The 15,966-nt window shown below is 41.6% G+C and overlaps 1 protein-coding gene across 5 annotated transcripts in view; it reads left to right on the top strand.

Moving 5' to 3' along the window:
* The window catches only part of BIN3 (bridging integrator 3), a 117,790-nt gene that overhangs the window by 62,161 nt on the left and 39,663 nt on the right, over window positions 1-15,966 (top strand). For 3 of the 5 annotated variants that reach the window (XM_035139691.3, XM_088657817.1, XM_088657815.1), the window contains 4 exons: window positions 1,686-1,726; window positions 3,117-3,178; window positions 9,892-10,028; window positions 10,554-10,594. In XM_035139691.3, coding sequence (XP_034995582.1) covers window positions 1,686-1,726; window positions 3,117-3,178; window positions 9,892-10,028; window positions 10,554-10,594 — 281 coding nt within the window. Of the gene's footprint in view, window positions 1-1,047; window positions 1,153-1,685; window positions 1,727-3,116; window positions 3,179-9,891; window positions 10,029-10,553; window positions 10,595-15,966 lie in introns of those variants that run through there. The other 2 variants (XM_035139692.3, XM_035139693.3) reach the window with 2 other exon arrangements.

Below are 15,966 nucleotides of genomic sequence, written 5' to 3'. Positions count from 1 at the left end.
GGGTTGGTTTCCCCCCCACACTCTTTTCCCTGGGAAAACCAGCTGTTTACCACTGAATTGGCTAATTGAACCATGCCCATTTAAACTTTGTGTGTGCAGAGATTCTTGTTTCTGTTTGTTACTGTGGTATATTTTTGTAGTTTTGTTTTGTAAACTGCCCTTTAATCTTTTGATGAAGGGTGTTATAGAAATTTAATTAAACAACAACAACAACAATGTGAGGTCACAGTACACTGATAATTATGTGACTGCTGCACACTCCTTCTTCATTTTATAGCATAAGGTAGACAGTTGCCTGAACAGCTATTGACACCACTCCTCTTTGACTTGGCAAGCCAAGTCTAATGTTAGCTCTTGAGCTGTAGAATAAAGTTTGGATATGGGAAACCACGTTCCAATCCCTGCTCAGCTGTGTGTTTCAGTGGATAGATAGCCTTGGAGGCATCGTAGTCTCACTTTCCCCACAGGAGGGTTCTGAGATTAAACTAGTGCTCTGAACTCCTTGGTAGAAATGCAGGCTAAATATGCATTGCACCTTCTTTTTTGGTGAGTGGCAGTGGGGAATTGGGCCCTGTTCTTGGATTCCCCTTGCTGTCGCAAGCTACGCACTTCTTCATCTCTTGGTCCTGGAATCCTAGTGGGAGTAGAAGAAAACAATCTTGTTGTACTTCCAGGTACACTAGACTTTTTGTGCACCATCCTGACTTCATCTTGCCTTCAACGATCATTGGCCCCTAAAGCAGAAGAAACAGGTGTGCAAGAAGCCTTGTACAGTTGTGATGCGATTTGATAGGGTGCATTTGAGCTGTATGATAAATGCAGTTCTGTGGTCAGCTGGCTACCTGCCTAGTTCTGCTTCCTTTTTGTTTGCATTTAGTTTAGGGCTTGTATTGGTTTAAGACTGTGTGGTGTGTCTGCTATTGCCACACCTTGCAACTCAAGTGCCCAAAGTGAGCTGTAGCTTGCAAGAATACCCTGCTAGAAGACCCTCTTTTGTGCACCTTAATAAGCCAGCATTATATGAATGTGTGTTTCCTTCTCTTTAAGAAACAACTTTCAAGCAAGATGATCTTACTGTATGGACAGCCTCACAGCTGAATCATAGAGAGCAATACTTATTGAACCAAAGTGGACCCCTCACAACTTTCCTCTGTATGCTCTGCCAATATCTGAATTCCAGTTACTCTTTATAAGAATTTTGTGTGGGGGATTTTTTAAAAAATTAAAAAATTAAATATTGCTTCTAAATATGTTTTCATGAGTGGGTTAGGGGGGGGGGAGATGTTTGTTTGAATTACTCTGCAAATCATTCAGTACTAATTTCCCCATCTGATTGCTGTTGAGAATCAGAAAATAAATTCCAATGTAGGTGGGGGATTCATATAAATATTAGATATTTTGTTTTCGATTTCTAGCCGTGGTTCTGGAGACATAAAGCCCTTTTCATGCCAACCATGGGTGATATGTTTTCTACAGATTACGGGGGGGAGCCCTTAGCAAGTAAGATACTTGAGTGGAATTTGATGTGCTTTATCTATTGCTATTTGTAGACTAGTCTATTCTTGGGCTTTACACTTGGAAAGATGGCATGCTGGCTGCATTGGGTGGAGTGGTGTGGTTTTTTTGGTTTGTTTTAATTATACTCCAGTGTTTTTAGCTGATTTGGCTTCTGTTCCTTTTCATAGGTCGAGAGAGATTTTGAACGGGAGTATGGGAAGCTGCAGCAGTAAGTGTTCTTAATTCAGCTTGTTGTGGTTCCATTCTTGTTGTATTCTCTATCCATCCTTAAACCTTGCCTGTACTGGTTTATTCTTTTGCTTCACCCTGGATTCCTTGTGACTGTTAGGACTAAGGGTTGTTTCTCAAACATCTTAAAAGAAACGAAATAATGATTTCTCTATAGGTAATTGCACTTGAACTTGCATGTCTGTAAAGCAAGTATTAAATACTCATCTTAGGAAGAGGCAGAGTCCTTATTTGTTCCGAAATTCCATTTATTTCTTAACACCAGAGCTAAACAGCAACTCAAAGAAGACCCATTGTATCAGTGTGCCTGCCGGAGCTGGACTAACAGTTGTGCGCCAAAACTGTTCCCTTAAAGGGGAACTGCCCGCTAGTTAGCCTGCTCCTTATTGGAGTGCTCACCTCCCTAGCTATTTGGTGATTGGTTGGGTCGCGCCAGGGGGCGGACCCTGAACGGAGGGAGAACAGCTCCAATGGGTCTCTGTACACAACAGCAAGGGTGAGGAACCTTCAGCCCACCAGGCCTCCCCATTTGGCCCATGTGCGGCAGGTAAAATTGCAGCTAGGCCCCAAAGGGGTTTTCAGCTGATAAGTTTTCAGCTGTCAGTTGATAGGTGGTGCCTGTGAAACTTGTTTCAAAGTGCAGCACAGGGCTGTCTGCAAGCCCTGGTGATCAGTTGATTGGTGGGGTTTGAAGGGAGCCCTGCCAAACACTTGGGATAGGCTGCAGTAGGGAGTTGGAAATGCTTCAGGAACTCCAGGGTGTAGGGCAGGAGGAAGTGACTCGAGTTTAAAGCACTTCTTCCAGCATTTTAAATCCAAACTGCTTTCTTAAAAAATTCTTTCAAAAATGGAGCATTTATGATTATTATTATCCTGGGGAAGCAGTTTCCTTTTTGGCCCATTGATTTATTTTTTTAAGAACAGACTTCTAGTTTAATAACATTTGCATACTCGGTTGCTCAGAGGTACCGTATTTTTCCATCTATAAGACGTCCCCATGTATAAGATGCCTCCTATTTTCGGGGACTCAGATTTAAGAAATGGGGAGAGATGGCCCAGAGTATGAGACTCCCCCTAATTTTTGACATTATTTTTAGGGGGAAAACCTAGTCTTATACATGGAAAAATACGGTAATTATTTCTTAAAACAGGTGTCTAAGCAAATGCTGTATTTCAAGCATTACTTCTCCTGTATCTTTCCTCCTCCGGCCAGCCTTCTCTATATTGCAGGCTTGAACTGGCCACTGCCCCACTGTTTCCCTCCTCCTCCTCCTGAGTCATCTCTAGATTGCCCGATAGTAAGAATTCTCTCACCACACACACACACACACACACCAACCCCCAAAACAAATCTCAATTTTCTGTTTTAGGCTGGAAGATCAAACTAAGAAACTCCAAAAGGATATGAAGAAAAGCACAGATGCAGACCTAGGTAAGATGAACGTATTAAATGGAGACTAAGCCGAGAAGGAGGGACCCAGGTGGTGCTGTGGGTTAAACCACAGAGTCTAGGGCTTGCTGATCAGAAGGTCGGCGTTTTGAATCCCTGCAATGGGGTGAGCTCCCGTTGCTCGGTCCCAGCTCCTGCCCACCTAGCAGTTCGGAAGCACATCAAAGTGCAAGTAGATAAATAGGGCGGGAAGGTAAATGGCGTTTCTGTGCGCTGCTCTGGTTCGCCAGAAGCAGCTTTGTCATGCTGGCCACATGACCCAGAAGCTGTCTGCGGACAAACGCTGGCTCCCTCGGCCTATAGAGCGAGATGAGCGCCGCAACCCCAGAGTCGGACACGACTGGACCTGATGGTCAGGGGCCCCTTTACCTTTTACCTTTAAGCCGACAAGGATCTTTTTCTAGGGTTTTGTTGCACATACATTGTGGAGCTGTGATTCATCCATTTCTCGGTGGTCAGAATGCCTCTTTACAAAAAGACACTTTAAACTGTGACTTACCAATAAACCAGTGTGAATCAATAGCAAATCCATTTCATTGACCTGTATGGATAGAATATTAAGGAAGTTTCTGGCTGATGCATGACTTAGCTTCATTTGGCCAGGACAGAGTGATAAGCATTGGAAGTCATGAGCATGCTGGCTGGCTCTCTCTGTCTCTCTTAATTTACTGACACAATTTGTTTGCTTCAGAAATTTCAGAGAAAAACATCTGGCCTCCAGGTGTTTTATGTTATTTTGTGCTTTGGCCCCTTGTTTCCATGCTCATGTAACTTCTTCCTCATGAACCCCATTCAACCCTATTACCCAATGATGCATCTAAAGCAAGGAACAAGGTGAAGGCAGAGGCTTGTGATAAAGGAAATCAGAAAGGAAATCAGTATGGTTTGGTGGTCCACAATGTGTTTCATTCAGTTGCGGATATTTTGCCATTGCTGCTTGTTTTAGGAACAAAAATGAGGCTTCTCATTCCTCTGAACCCATAAATCCTCAGTACTTCTCCACCCTCCAGTCTTTGGGAAATGGTCATGTGCAGAAAATAACAGTTTTTCTAAAGAATGAAACTGGGAGGAAAATGAAAGTGTTGTGGAAAGAAACAAAATAGATTCTGTGGTGTTATGTGACTAGCTGAAAAATGCAGTGTTGTCAATCCCAAAGGCAGCTAATGGTCTGAACGGCAAGTTATTAATATAAAATAAAACAAACCTTATTTAAACTATTCTTGCAACTATGCAAGAGGAATGAATCTTACTGTTTCAATTTCTACTCCCACCCCAAGAATACAGAATTCATGTTTGCAAAGGTTAGAATTTGGATTTCTTTTTTGAATGTGCTCAGCAATGCTAATGGCAGCAAACCATATAACAGGAATGGGGAAACTGTGATCCACCAGATGTTGCTAGACTCCAAGTCCCATCATTTCTGACCATTGGCCGGGTGTGCAAGGCTGATGGGAATTGGAGTCCAGCAACAACAACAGGACCCAAAGATGCCTCTAAGTGTGTAGAGCTTACTATAAGGGGGAGATTACACTTGTTCTTCTATACCTTACATTTGCACATCCCTTTAAAAGGGATCTATGCATACACAGCTCAAAGTTTGTAGGCCTTGTTACATGACTTTTCAGACTACAACTGCTTGTCTTCAGCCCTGTGTGCGCTGACCCTGTTCAAATACCCTGACATCAGTTGTTGTGGAGCAGGCGTGCTAGGGCTCCAGGGCAGTTACAGTCTCCATCTCTTATAGGCGCTACATGAAGGATGGCTAAACGGTGGCCCTCCAGATGTTGCTGGACTACAACTCCAATCATCACAGCCGATAGGGATGTTTGTAGGGGAACTACTGCCCTGCACACTTAAAGCCATAGCTGCACACCCACACACAGAAAGCACAAATGGTTCAGGTCCTGAAGAAACAACTCAAAACTTTTTTTAAAAAAAAGTCTCCCACTAGTCCATTGTTACAATTGCCCAGTAAGATTTTCCTTGCAGAGAATTCCACTCTCCTCCCTTTCAGTGGGCGTTTTATATGGATCACTTCAAACCCCAAAGGATCTGTGGGAGGATTCTCTCTCCCCCTCCAGCTGCGTGGCATCATCACAAATCAGCTCAGACTCTTGCCCAGATAGCAAGAGATGATTTTGCATTTTAAGGCATGTCATCCTGAATTATGAACTGACAGTGGCTATTTCTTTGTTTTGCTTGTCCTTCCTACTAGTGAGTGGAAACTGGGACAAATCCAAATCTGGCTGGATGCTGTTTGGCAAAACCTAATTACACATTCAAGCCCTCTGGAGCACTGCTTCCTCCACCTCCCAGGAACTGAGAGCTGACTATTATTTGGATTGAACTGTTTATATTTTCCCAGGTCCAGCATAAGTCTGGCAAAGTATTAGCTGTGATATGTCCCATTCCTCTCTGCATTCAGTCCTTCTATTGCATTGATGGAATGATGATTGTTTACTTGACCAGTATTGACGTGTTGGACTTGGTCAGCCTTGGATCAGATATCCAGCTTCTGCTGCAAATAACTTGCTTACTCCAGCTGAATGGGTAGCAGCACTCCTGGCAAATACTTCACTAGCAGCACATACACAAGAGAACATCACAAGCATGGCTACAAAGTGATCAGTGACTTTGAGAAATATATTTTTGTTATCATCATCATCACCATCACCATCATTATTTAATTTGTATACCGCCCTATACCCACTGGTGTCAGGGCGGTTCACGGGACAAAATCACAACACAAAAAATAATGCTATGTTATGCCTGCACGCGGTCTCCAAAAACCCAATGCCCTTACACAAATTATTTATATTTGCCAAACCAACCAGTGGCACTTGAAAACATTTCTCTTTGTAGTTCTTTCATTATTTCTCCTGTTTTAATTTGTCACCTTTCTCCTTTAGTTCTTAATTTCCTACTGCTTTTCTTAACTGTCTTTTTAAAATCTATTTATTAAATTTATATCAGTCTCCCTCGGGATGTTGTGAACTCTCCTTGTTGTTAAGGTTGTTAAGCAGAGATTGGATGGTCATCTGTCATGGATGCTTCTACTGGAATTCCTGCATTGCATGGGGTTGCACCTTGAGGTCCCTTCCAACTCTACGATTCTATGATTCTTTGATATTATATCCTGCCCTCCCTCCACCCTACTGGATGTAGTCATAAAGAGTAGGAGATTCAACAAACTCCTTACGTCTCCTTAGACATTTTCCTTCCATGAAAACCCAATTTTATTTTTACCAGCAATGCCTCATCCAAATAAATGCTGCAAGATGACATTTTTACCTAGATAATTATGCTATTTCTGTAGTTATTAAATATTTTATTTTATATTTTATATATTTCATTTCATTTCAAATGAGCCTTTCATATTAAAGGGATCCCCAGGCAATGTACAGCAACCAATAACATACAATATATTGAATAACTTTTCATTTAAAATGATACAACAATCGTAACTGCAAAATATGCTGTCAAATGGCGAACAAAAGAGGTCTTACCTCACCCCTCTCCAAATGCACAATGAAACGAAAATGACATATTAATGAAAAGCACTTTGTAGGCCTTCTAAGTAAGTAATAGTGCTATGTTTTGCCATCCTGATTAGATGCACGATTTATATTAGTTTCACTAATAGAGATACTAGTTATATTTATTTTATTGCATTTACTTCACGGAGCTCATCACTCACTTCTTCTGTCTCATTTTACCCTTACAGCAACACTGTAAGGTAGGAGAAGCTAAGAGATTGTGACTTGGTCCAAGGCCACTCAAAGCTTCACAACTGTGTGGGAATTTGAACCTAGATCTTCCCAGTCCTAATCCAAAGCCATAGCCCAGGAGTGACTAACTTGTGGCGCTTAAAATGCAGCTGGGCACCACTCTCATTGGCCCCGATCCTTGACCATGCTAGCTTGAGTTAAAGGGTGATGGAGTCCAACGACAGCTGGAGGGCTACAGGTTAGACACTCCTGCTCTAACTACTGAATACAGATGATGCAGAATGATAATTCTAGAAGCATGATTGTTAGATTAGAATGAGTAGCAATTAGAGTGATGGAGTCACATTGTCCTATGTCTTATCAGCTGTATTTTCTGTCATCAGTTGCCATCTTTATGTCAAGGGGAAACATGCAGCCTGGATTTCCTTCCTGGAGATGTGCTGCTCCCCATACTAGAAAAAACTCAGTGTGGGTTTGCTAAGAGTACAAGAAACTTACCATTTAACATGTCCTGCATGGGTGCAGTGTGCCATGACACAACAAGGGAAATTGGGGAGGGGGGCATTTCCTGTGAAGGAGATTGAAGCAAGCCATAAACCACCAGTTGACATCTATGGAAGTCACTACAACTGGGATTTGAACCCAGGCTCAGGTAATGTAGCCTAATGGATACAGGTGGCGCTGTGGGTTAAACCACAGAGTCTAGGGCTTGCCAATCAGAAGGTTGGCAGTTTGAATCCCCCGCAATGGGCTCCCGTTGCTCGGTCCCAGCTCCTGCCAACCTAGCAGTTCGAAAGCACGCAGTGCAAGTAGATAAACAGGTCTTATTCTTCTTTGGCGATCACTTGTAGCCGAGTAAGATTGTCTTCTATAAACACGGTTTTAACAATGAGTCCGTAAGTGACTGTGGAGTCCAATTCTGGATCCACACGTCCTTCCACAGTGGGGACATTGGTTTCCATGTGGGAGTTGATCACGGTGTGGATTTGCCAAGCGTGCCTTCCTCTTAGCACGTTTCTCCCTTGTGTCCTGAGATCGAGTTTCTTCAAAGCCCATGACACCTTTGGTAAAGGCTGTGACAGGAAGGTAAACAGTGTTTCCGTGCACTCTGGCTTCCGTCATGGTGTTCTGTTGCACCAGGAGTGGTTTAATCATGCTGGCCACAGGATCTGGAACGCTGTCTGCAGACTAATGCCAGCTCCCTCGGCCTGAAGCGAGATGAGTGCTGCACCCCGTAGTCAAATTTGATTGGATTTAAACATCCAGGGGTCCTTTACCTTTACCTTTCACCAGGTAGATCTCATTGCTGCTTCTCTGTCAACTTCTGGAGAGAGGCATTCTCCTGCCCTCATTCTGGTACTTTCCCCACAGTTAGATCTGCTTGAAATGTACAGTGCTATCCTAGCAGTTAAATTCTACCTATATCGTATTGGAAGTAAATCCTGCTTTGTTCAGTGGCGCTTACTCCTAGATAAGTGTGTGCAGGAACCTTTGCTTTACTTTCATTATCTTGTCACAGCTGCCACCAGATAATTTTTTAGAACAACTGGGAAGCTGCAAACTCTTAATAGGCTGTGATTTGTTTCATTTTGAAAAAGCTGTAGTGAGACTCTGCAGTGCTTAACAGCCTAGAGAAAAAGGCAGGCCTTGCGCGTCTGTGCCTGTTTGAAAGAGAGCCTTACTTGTGCAGTATTATAAATGCTGCGTTTAAATGGTATGGACTTGATTGCATTTGAGCTATTTATCTTGGCATTACACAAATTCATTAATAACTCTTCTTCCAAGCCATCCATTAGTGTTCCTGGAAAGTTTCCCATTAGCATTTTAGGCACTCTGGAGTGTCTGCTATTTGTGTTTCAGTTTATTCTGTAGAAACAAGATAATGAATGAGTTCCTGAAAAGCTGGATTATGAAGAACTTGACTCACTGCCAGAGAGTATTTGACAGTGCTGGCCTTGGAACAGTGAGGTCTGGATTCAAATACCAGCTCTCAGGGTGGGTCTAGGCATGTTATGATGTCTAAGCCTTAGGAAAGTGGCAGTACTTACTAAGTGGTGGTTGTGAGAATGAATGAACACAGCAATTTGCAACAGGAAAAGGCCATAAAGTAAAAAGTTACGTAGTACAGTGGCTGAAAAAGCCTACTGCAGATCAAGAAGTCCCTGCTTCAGATTGTTTCTCTGTCCTGAACTCAGCAGGTGGCGTTAGGCAAGCTCCCCCCCCCCCTAGTCTCAGGCCTACACTTGCGTTATGATTAGGTAGACCTGCCTTACAGGGTAGTTATAAGGATTACAGCAAGATAATGTATGTCAAGTGCTTTGAACCTTGTTGAGTGCATTGGCAGAAAGACAATATGTAAATGTAATAAATATAATCATTATACAAATGCTGTGTTGCTTTTTATATGATAATTAGATGTCAAATTTTGCCCACAGGCATTCTAAGCCTGGTTTTAAACACATTATGGGAGGTTTCTTTTATAGCTTGCCATTCCCACCAAAACATTTAAACATGCCTCAAGTTAAAAGTACAACATGCAGAACAAAGTGACATCTTTGGCAGGGGTCAAATGTACTCAACAGTAGGTGTGCATGATGCAAACAGAATTAGGAACCAATCAAAGAGACAAGCATTTACCTGTTAGACAACTTGGTAGACAACCTAGTTTTCTTCAGATGTTCTAGGCTACAACTTGAAGGCTAGGCAACCTGGAGTTCTAAACTGCAACTTCCTTCAGTTCCAGCCACCCTGCATCAGGGCTAGCGAACATGTACAGAGGTCGGGGGTGATGGGAATAGTAGTCTAGAACACCAGGATGGCACTGGTTTGCTCACCCTTCCTCTATACAGCTAGCACCTTTGTGAGGTCATACCTATTGATAGCAATATACTTCCTTGAGTTTCAACAGTACTTGTGCAGCTCTTGAGCATTAACTCCTTGCTTTCCTGGGTTCTGTCTCAACTGTAGCAATGTCAAAGTCTGCTGTGAAAATCTCATCTGACTTACTGTTGAACCCACTCTGTGAGCAAGACCCCAAATTTCTTGAAATGGTCATGGCCCTGGACACAGCTATGAAGAGAATGGATTCCTTTAACCAAGAAAAGGTAAATCAGAGAGAGAGTCTCTACCTGGGAGAGGAGAGAGTGAAAAATTATGTACTTCAGGTCCGCCTGCACCTGTTGTGAAGTGTCCTTTTTGCTTGTCTGAAAATAGCCTGTCAAAATTTGCATGTACCAGAAAGTATCTGGATATATATCAGAGGGTGTACAAGTCTGCATGATTGGGATCATGCTGCAAATTGCAGAATTTGGTATTTGGGCATGGATACATCCCTCAGGACTCTTAGGCTTGCAGGGTTTTGTTCATAGGAACAAATGGACTGTTCCAATAAGAACTGAGCATGTTCAGAATGTTGAGTGTCAGCTGGAAGTGAAGAGCAGAAGACATGGGGGTGGGGGAGTGGAAAGGGATCAACCTGGGGATGGGCCAGCAGGCTAGCAGGAACCCTGAAGAAGAACAATCTTGTTTAGGAGGCGAGAATACGCTGCAACATTTCATTGCAGGTCCCACTTGTAATTCAGATTGCCTTTCACATCCATTATTGTTGACCATGTCGCTTTTTCTGGCAGGTGAACCAAATACAAAAGACAGTCATAGAGCCCTTGAAAAAGTAAGTAACACTATTTTGGTATGAGCAACAGTGTGTGCTTTTGCAATCCTTACAAGGGAACATGATTTAACATGGGGGCGAGCAATCCGTGTATCTATCAAGGAACGTAAGTGAAGCCCATGAAAGCTTGTGAAATTGTGTAAATCCCACTTTGTATTCAGGGGATGAGGATCCCAATTCCTAGCCTTCATAGAAGATTGAAAATGTGAAGGAAAATCATTCTAAAACATTAGAAGCAAGTCTATAATGTCTATACAAAGAATCAGAACAATTAGAAATGTGGTTAGATTTACTGTACTTAATATGCATGAGTTATATTAGTTGTAGAATTTGGCCAACAAATCACAGACTGTCTATCGTCCTGGAGCAGATTTGCATGAACAAGAATAAGCACAAGAGAGGACATTTTTGTACTCCTATAAAAAGGCTTCCCTGCTGCTTCTTTCACTTTCTGGCTTGTTGTTATGTATGAACTAAATATTGGTTTAACTAACCAGAGTTTCCTGATCCAGGATTCTTCAAAACCAATTGTAAATGCTGGCAAAGTCCTTCTCCTGGCTGAGTGGGAGAAGGAGAGGGGAGCATGCCATCCTGAGGTTTCATTGGGATAATTTTAGCTCAAGCATATACCACCAAAGTATGGCTTGGTGTTAATGTGCAAACAGCCCACTCTGTTCAGGATTGTTCTGGTTGTTAACTTAGTGGATTGATGATCCTTTCTTTTGGTCAAGGAGTTGTATTTAAATCCTATACATATATGAACTGCATGAACTTAAGATTCTATGAACAGTGTGGGTTCTGTCATTTTTATGTTGGAGGTAGCACCTCCCCTATCAAGGCTGATAAAATGTAAAGGTTTCAAAGCTCATCCTCACCCAGCAATACATACATCAAACCCTGCAGACGTACTTTTATCCTTGCAAGTCTGTAAGCATCTTTCCAATTTTTAAGTCTTATTAGCATTTACTAGGGCTCTAAGCAAGCATTAGAGACTCCTTAACTGAATTTAGGAAGAATTTCAGTTACTGCAACCAAATGACTTCAGAAGTCTTTAGATTCTCTATTTTATTACAAGGAAATAGTGCAAGAGAGAATAAAATGACTTTAATAAGGTAGTGAGTGAGGTAAATTACTGAATAACAACCTTAGTTTACACCTGACATTTTTGTTGTCTCTAGTCTTCAGCAAGACTGTTAAGATGGTTGCCCTGTGCTAGTATCAAGAGCAATGCAATTGCAGAATTTGGGTTCTGGAGAATCTCTGCTTTCTTGCTTTGCCTCCCTTTCCTCCTATTCTGTTTACACCAAGGAGGTCCAACCTCTCAGACCAAACAGATGACAAGAGTCCTTTGACACAGAACCTAGGAGGGGGGCACACACTGAATTAAATTTTCATATTGTAAATTTCAGTGTTCGCAATATAGTTAATATTATTTAATATACACATTTCATGTATTTAAATAAATATATATTTTAAACACACAATTATAGTTAACAATTAGTATTTGTTAACAATGCAGACATCAATAGGGTGTCTGAGCTGGAGAATTCTTCATGAGCTGATTGATGTCTGCCTTGAAGTTGGCTGTTCACATCTGCAGGTAACTCTTTTTTAAAAATATATATATATTAATTTTTTATAATAACAAAATATAAAGAAAACTAACATCATATACATTCCACAAAAACAACAAAAATAAAACATCACCCAATCTTATATTCCATATCTATATCGACTTCCTCCTTTCCCTCCCTTCTACGTTTCTAAATATCACTTGCTTAGCACTTTCTAAATCTTACTAAGATTCTATTTCTTAATTATCAAATCTAAATCTTACTCTTAATCCTATTTCACTGAAATATTTCCAAAACCTCACAATATAATTTTAGTCTTAAGAGCATAATAACATCCCATCATATATCTAATTCTAAATACACATTGCATTAAACTAACTTACTTCTGCAACCCCCCTTATACTTCCAAATCCTTTATTGAATATTTCTAATCTTATAATTCTTTTCTAAATAAACTTTAAATTTCTTCCAGTCTTCTTCCACTGATTCTTCTCCCTGATCCCGGAGTCTCACAGTCAATTCAGACAGTTCCATGAATTCTATCAGCTTCATCTGCCAGTCGTCCACCATAGGCATATCTTCAGATTTCCAATTCCTTGCTAATACAATTCTAGCTGCTGTTGTGGCGTACAGAAAAAAGGTAACATCTTTCTTAGGTAATTCTTTTCTTGTAATACCAAGTAAAAAAGCTTCTGGATTCTTAATAAATGTGTTCTAAACACTTTCTTCAACTCATTATAAATCTTATCCCAGAAGCTCTTTACTTGGGGACAAGTCCACCACATATGATAAAAGGTTCCTTCCACTTTCTTACATTTCCAACACTTATTATCTTGTTTATGATAAATCTTAGCTAACTTTACTGGTGTAAGGTACCATCTATACATCATCTTCATCATATTCTCTTTTAACACATTACAAGCAGTGAACTTCATGTTCTTCTTCCACAACCTTTCCCAATCTTCTATCATTATATTGTGTCCTACATCTTTTGCCCACAATCATAACCGATTTTGTTTGTTCATCTTTAGTATGCTACTCCAACAACAAATTATACTCTTATCTTATCTCTGACGGGTTCTCAATAATTTTGTCCTCTATCTTGATATTGGTGATCGTATTCTGTTTCTGTCTTTTCTTCAATTGCCATGCAAGTAATTTCCCACATTTATTTGCGGATTTGAAACTTCTTTGATTCATCATTTTAATCTTCCACTCAATTTCCAAATTTATTAATTGGGTAAACTGGACTTGCAGCAACTTAATTTCTTTTTGTAACTGTTTGTCCTTGGGTTTGCATCTCAATTCCTTTTCCTTATCCTTCAATTGTTTCAATATTTTTTCCTTTTTCTCAATTTGTTGCTTCTTCCTGATCGTATTCTGTTGTATTAAGAATCCTCGCATCACCGCCTTGCTGGCATCCCATATTGTCCTTCACATCTGCAGGTAACTCTTAACTGAATTGTCTGTTAAGTGGTTTTGAGTTTTGGACTTCATGAAGTTCATGTTTGAAAACACTTGTACATACGGCTCTCTCTCGCTCTCTCTCTCTCTCTGTGTGTGTGTGTGTGTCTTTCTTCCTCTTCTTCTTCTTCTTCTTCTTCTTCTTCTTCTTCTTCTTCTCACCAAAATTAATTTCTCTTCCCCCACCAATTGGTATATCCCAAAGCACAAACTTCTATACACTGCAAAAAAGAAAGCAAAGTACAGTGGTACCTCTACTTACGAATTTAATGCGTTCCAAACGCACATTTGTAAGTAGAAAAAATTTGTAAGTCGAATCCCATAGGAATGCATAGGGAGAAAAAATTCGTAAGTAGAAAAAATCCTATCTAAACCGCATCCAAGATGGCGGACGGAGCTCCATTCGTAAGTAGAAACATTCGTAAGTAGAGTTATTCGTAAGTAGAGGTACCACTGTATTTCATGCTAAAACACACACAGACGAACACCCACCCTTCTTCTCTGTACCGCCCACTCCCTGGGAGGCTCTGGAGCCCTGGCTGCTTGGGGATCCAGCCACACTCCAAGCGGCTCCAAGAATGCAGCCTGGTGGCCACACAGAGCTCCTGTAGCAGCAGAGGAGCAGGAGCAACAGCCACAGCAGCCTCCCTTTGGCTGCAGCACACACACTCACTGCCATCTCCATCAGCCTGACTGTGCTGCCCTGGGTGAGGTAGAGGGTATGGAGCTGGAGAGCCTTGAGGGCTGCCCATGGGCCGCATGTTGAACTAACCTGGTTTAAATGATTGCAAAATTCTTACCTAGCAGATTTCCATAAGGCACCCTGTCTATTTTTCATGGTCTCCAGCCATGTTTCTCTTCTGCTCTTACTGCCCTCACTTGTCTGTCTTTCCTGTTATTGCATCTCTTTCTTTTCCAACCCACCCAAAAAAAGTATTGTAATTCTCAGTCAGCTTGGATATGGATGTTGGATTCACATTGGAAGGTATAAAAACTGAACAGGCTTGTGAAGATTACGCAACATACCATAGACCTATCTTTAGCCCGTGGGCTCCAGAAACTCCCATCTCTGAAACAGTTCTGGAAGCCAAACTCATTTCTGATCCCCTCACTTTTGCCCTTTTATAGTTTGGCAAGTTGAGTGCAGTTCCAACCTGCATTTTAAAGCCCCCCCCATCACATTCCACTTTAGGGTTAATCTGGATCATTTCTCTTCCTCTGCTTCCTGTATGTGAAATGTGAAGCCAAGGGGGAGCCAATGAGAGTAAATGCATATGTGATGCTAGAACATTTTTTAAAGAGCCCCAGGACCCATCTGAGCATTAATGAGAGGCACCATGGGCATTCAGGCTTGTGCTCTCCCTTCTTTCTGATTTTGGAATGCTCTGATAATGTTTCTAGATTAATGAAAACTGTCTTGGGATTCTTTCACTTGTTTCCTGTTAGGTATTGCTTTCCCAAAGGAGATCATCCTCCCTAGCCTCTCCCAGACTTGCCTTGACCTAGAAATGGGCTTTGATTCTAACAGCTGTACTTCATTACTCCCTTCAGTGGTGGTCCTTACAATTTATTAGCTAAAGACATAGATAAATTCAATCCATGCAATTATCGTTAGCGGCAAAATCAGAGTCATGTGCAGCATAAAACTCCTTATTCTCTAGTGCAGCCCTACGAAGCTCCAGGAGGTGTTTGGCCCCTCTGATGAGACTAATCGCTTCTCTTCAAAAGCAGCAACTGACTCAAGGGGGTAGGCATGTCTTCCTGAGGTTACTAGGATCAGAAGTTGTATTTTCTTTGTTTTTCCTAGATAATACAGTCCCCTGGTGTGGAATTACTGAGGGTTAATTTCAGTTCATTTAAATTTTTAAGTGAGAATGTTGTGTTCTTCACTCTGCGGGTTGAGCAGAGTGGAAGGCTGGAAAATTCACCCCAGATCCAGTTCAATCGACAGGCAGCTACAGTATCTGCTGGCTCATACGGCATCCTCCCAGCTCCTCCCTTGCCCAGGATGGGATTGGTCAAGTGTACAGTGCACTAGCTACACCTATAGGTGGATGACACGTTTTGTGCTTGAACAATTCCAGAAGCTAGGATGTTTGCATTCTGCACCTCATTCACACAATAGCCTCCTTCAGGTGATCTAAAAGTGAGCTCCCTCAATACATGAGTGGGAGCCATGAGGATGAGTGCAGGAGTTCATCTCTTTGTATTACTCTCCATAAAGGTGAATATATGAAATGGGGAGCCCTCTTTGCTCCCCTCTGCACTTTAGAGCTCTGCCTCCCCACCTTGCGTGTTGAACAAACTCCCTTATAGAATTGCAGAATGATAGCG

The sequence above is a fragment of the Zootoca vivipara genome, chromosome 14 (genome assembly GCF_965207765.1).
Source record: "Zootoca vivipara chromosome 14, rZooViv2.hap1.1, whole genome shotgun sequence".
Taxonomy (NCBI): domain Eukaryota; kingdom Metazoa; phylum Chordata; class Lepidosauria; order Squamata; family Lacertidae; genus Zootoca; species Zootoca vivipara.
Note: the sequence above shows the minus strand (reverse complement) of the source record. Positions and strands in the feature narration are given on the sequence as shown.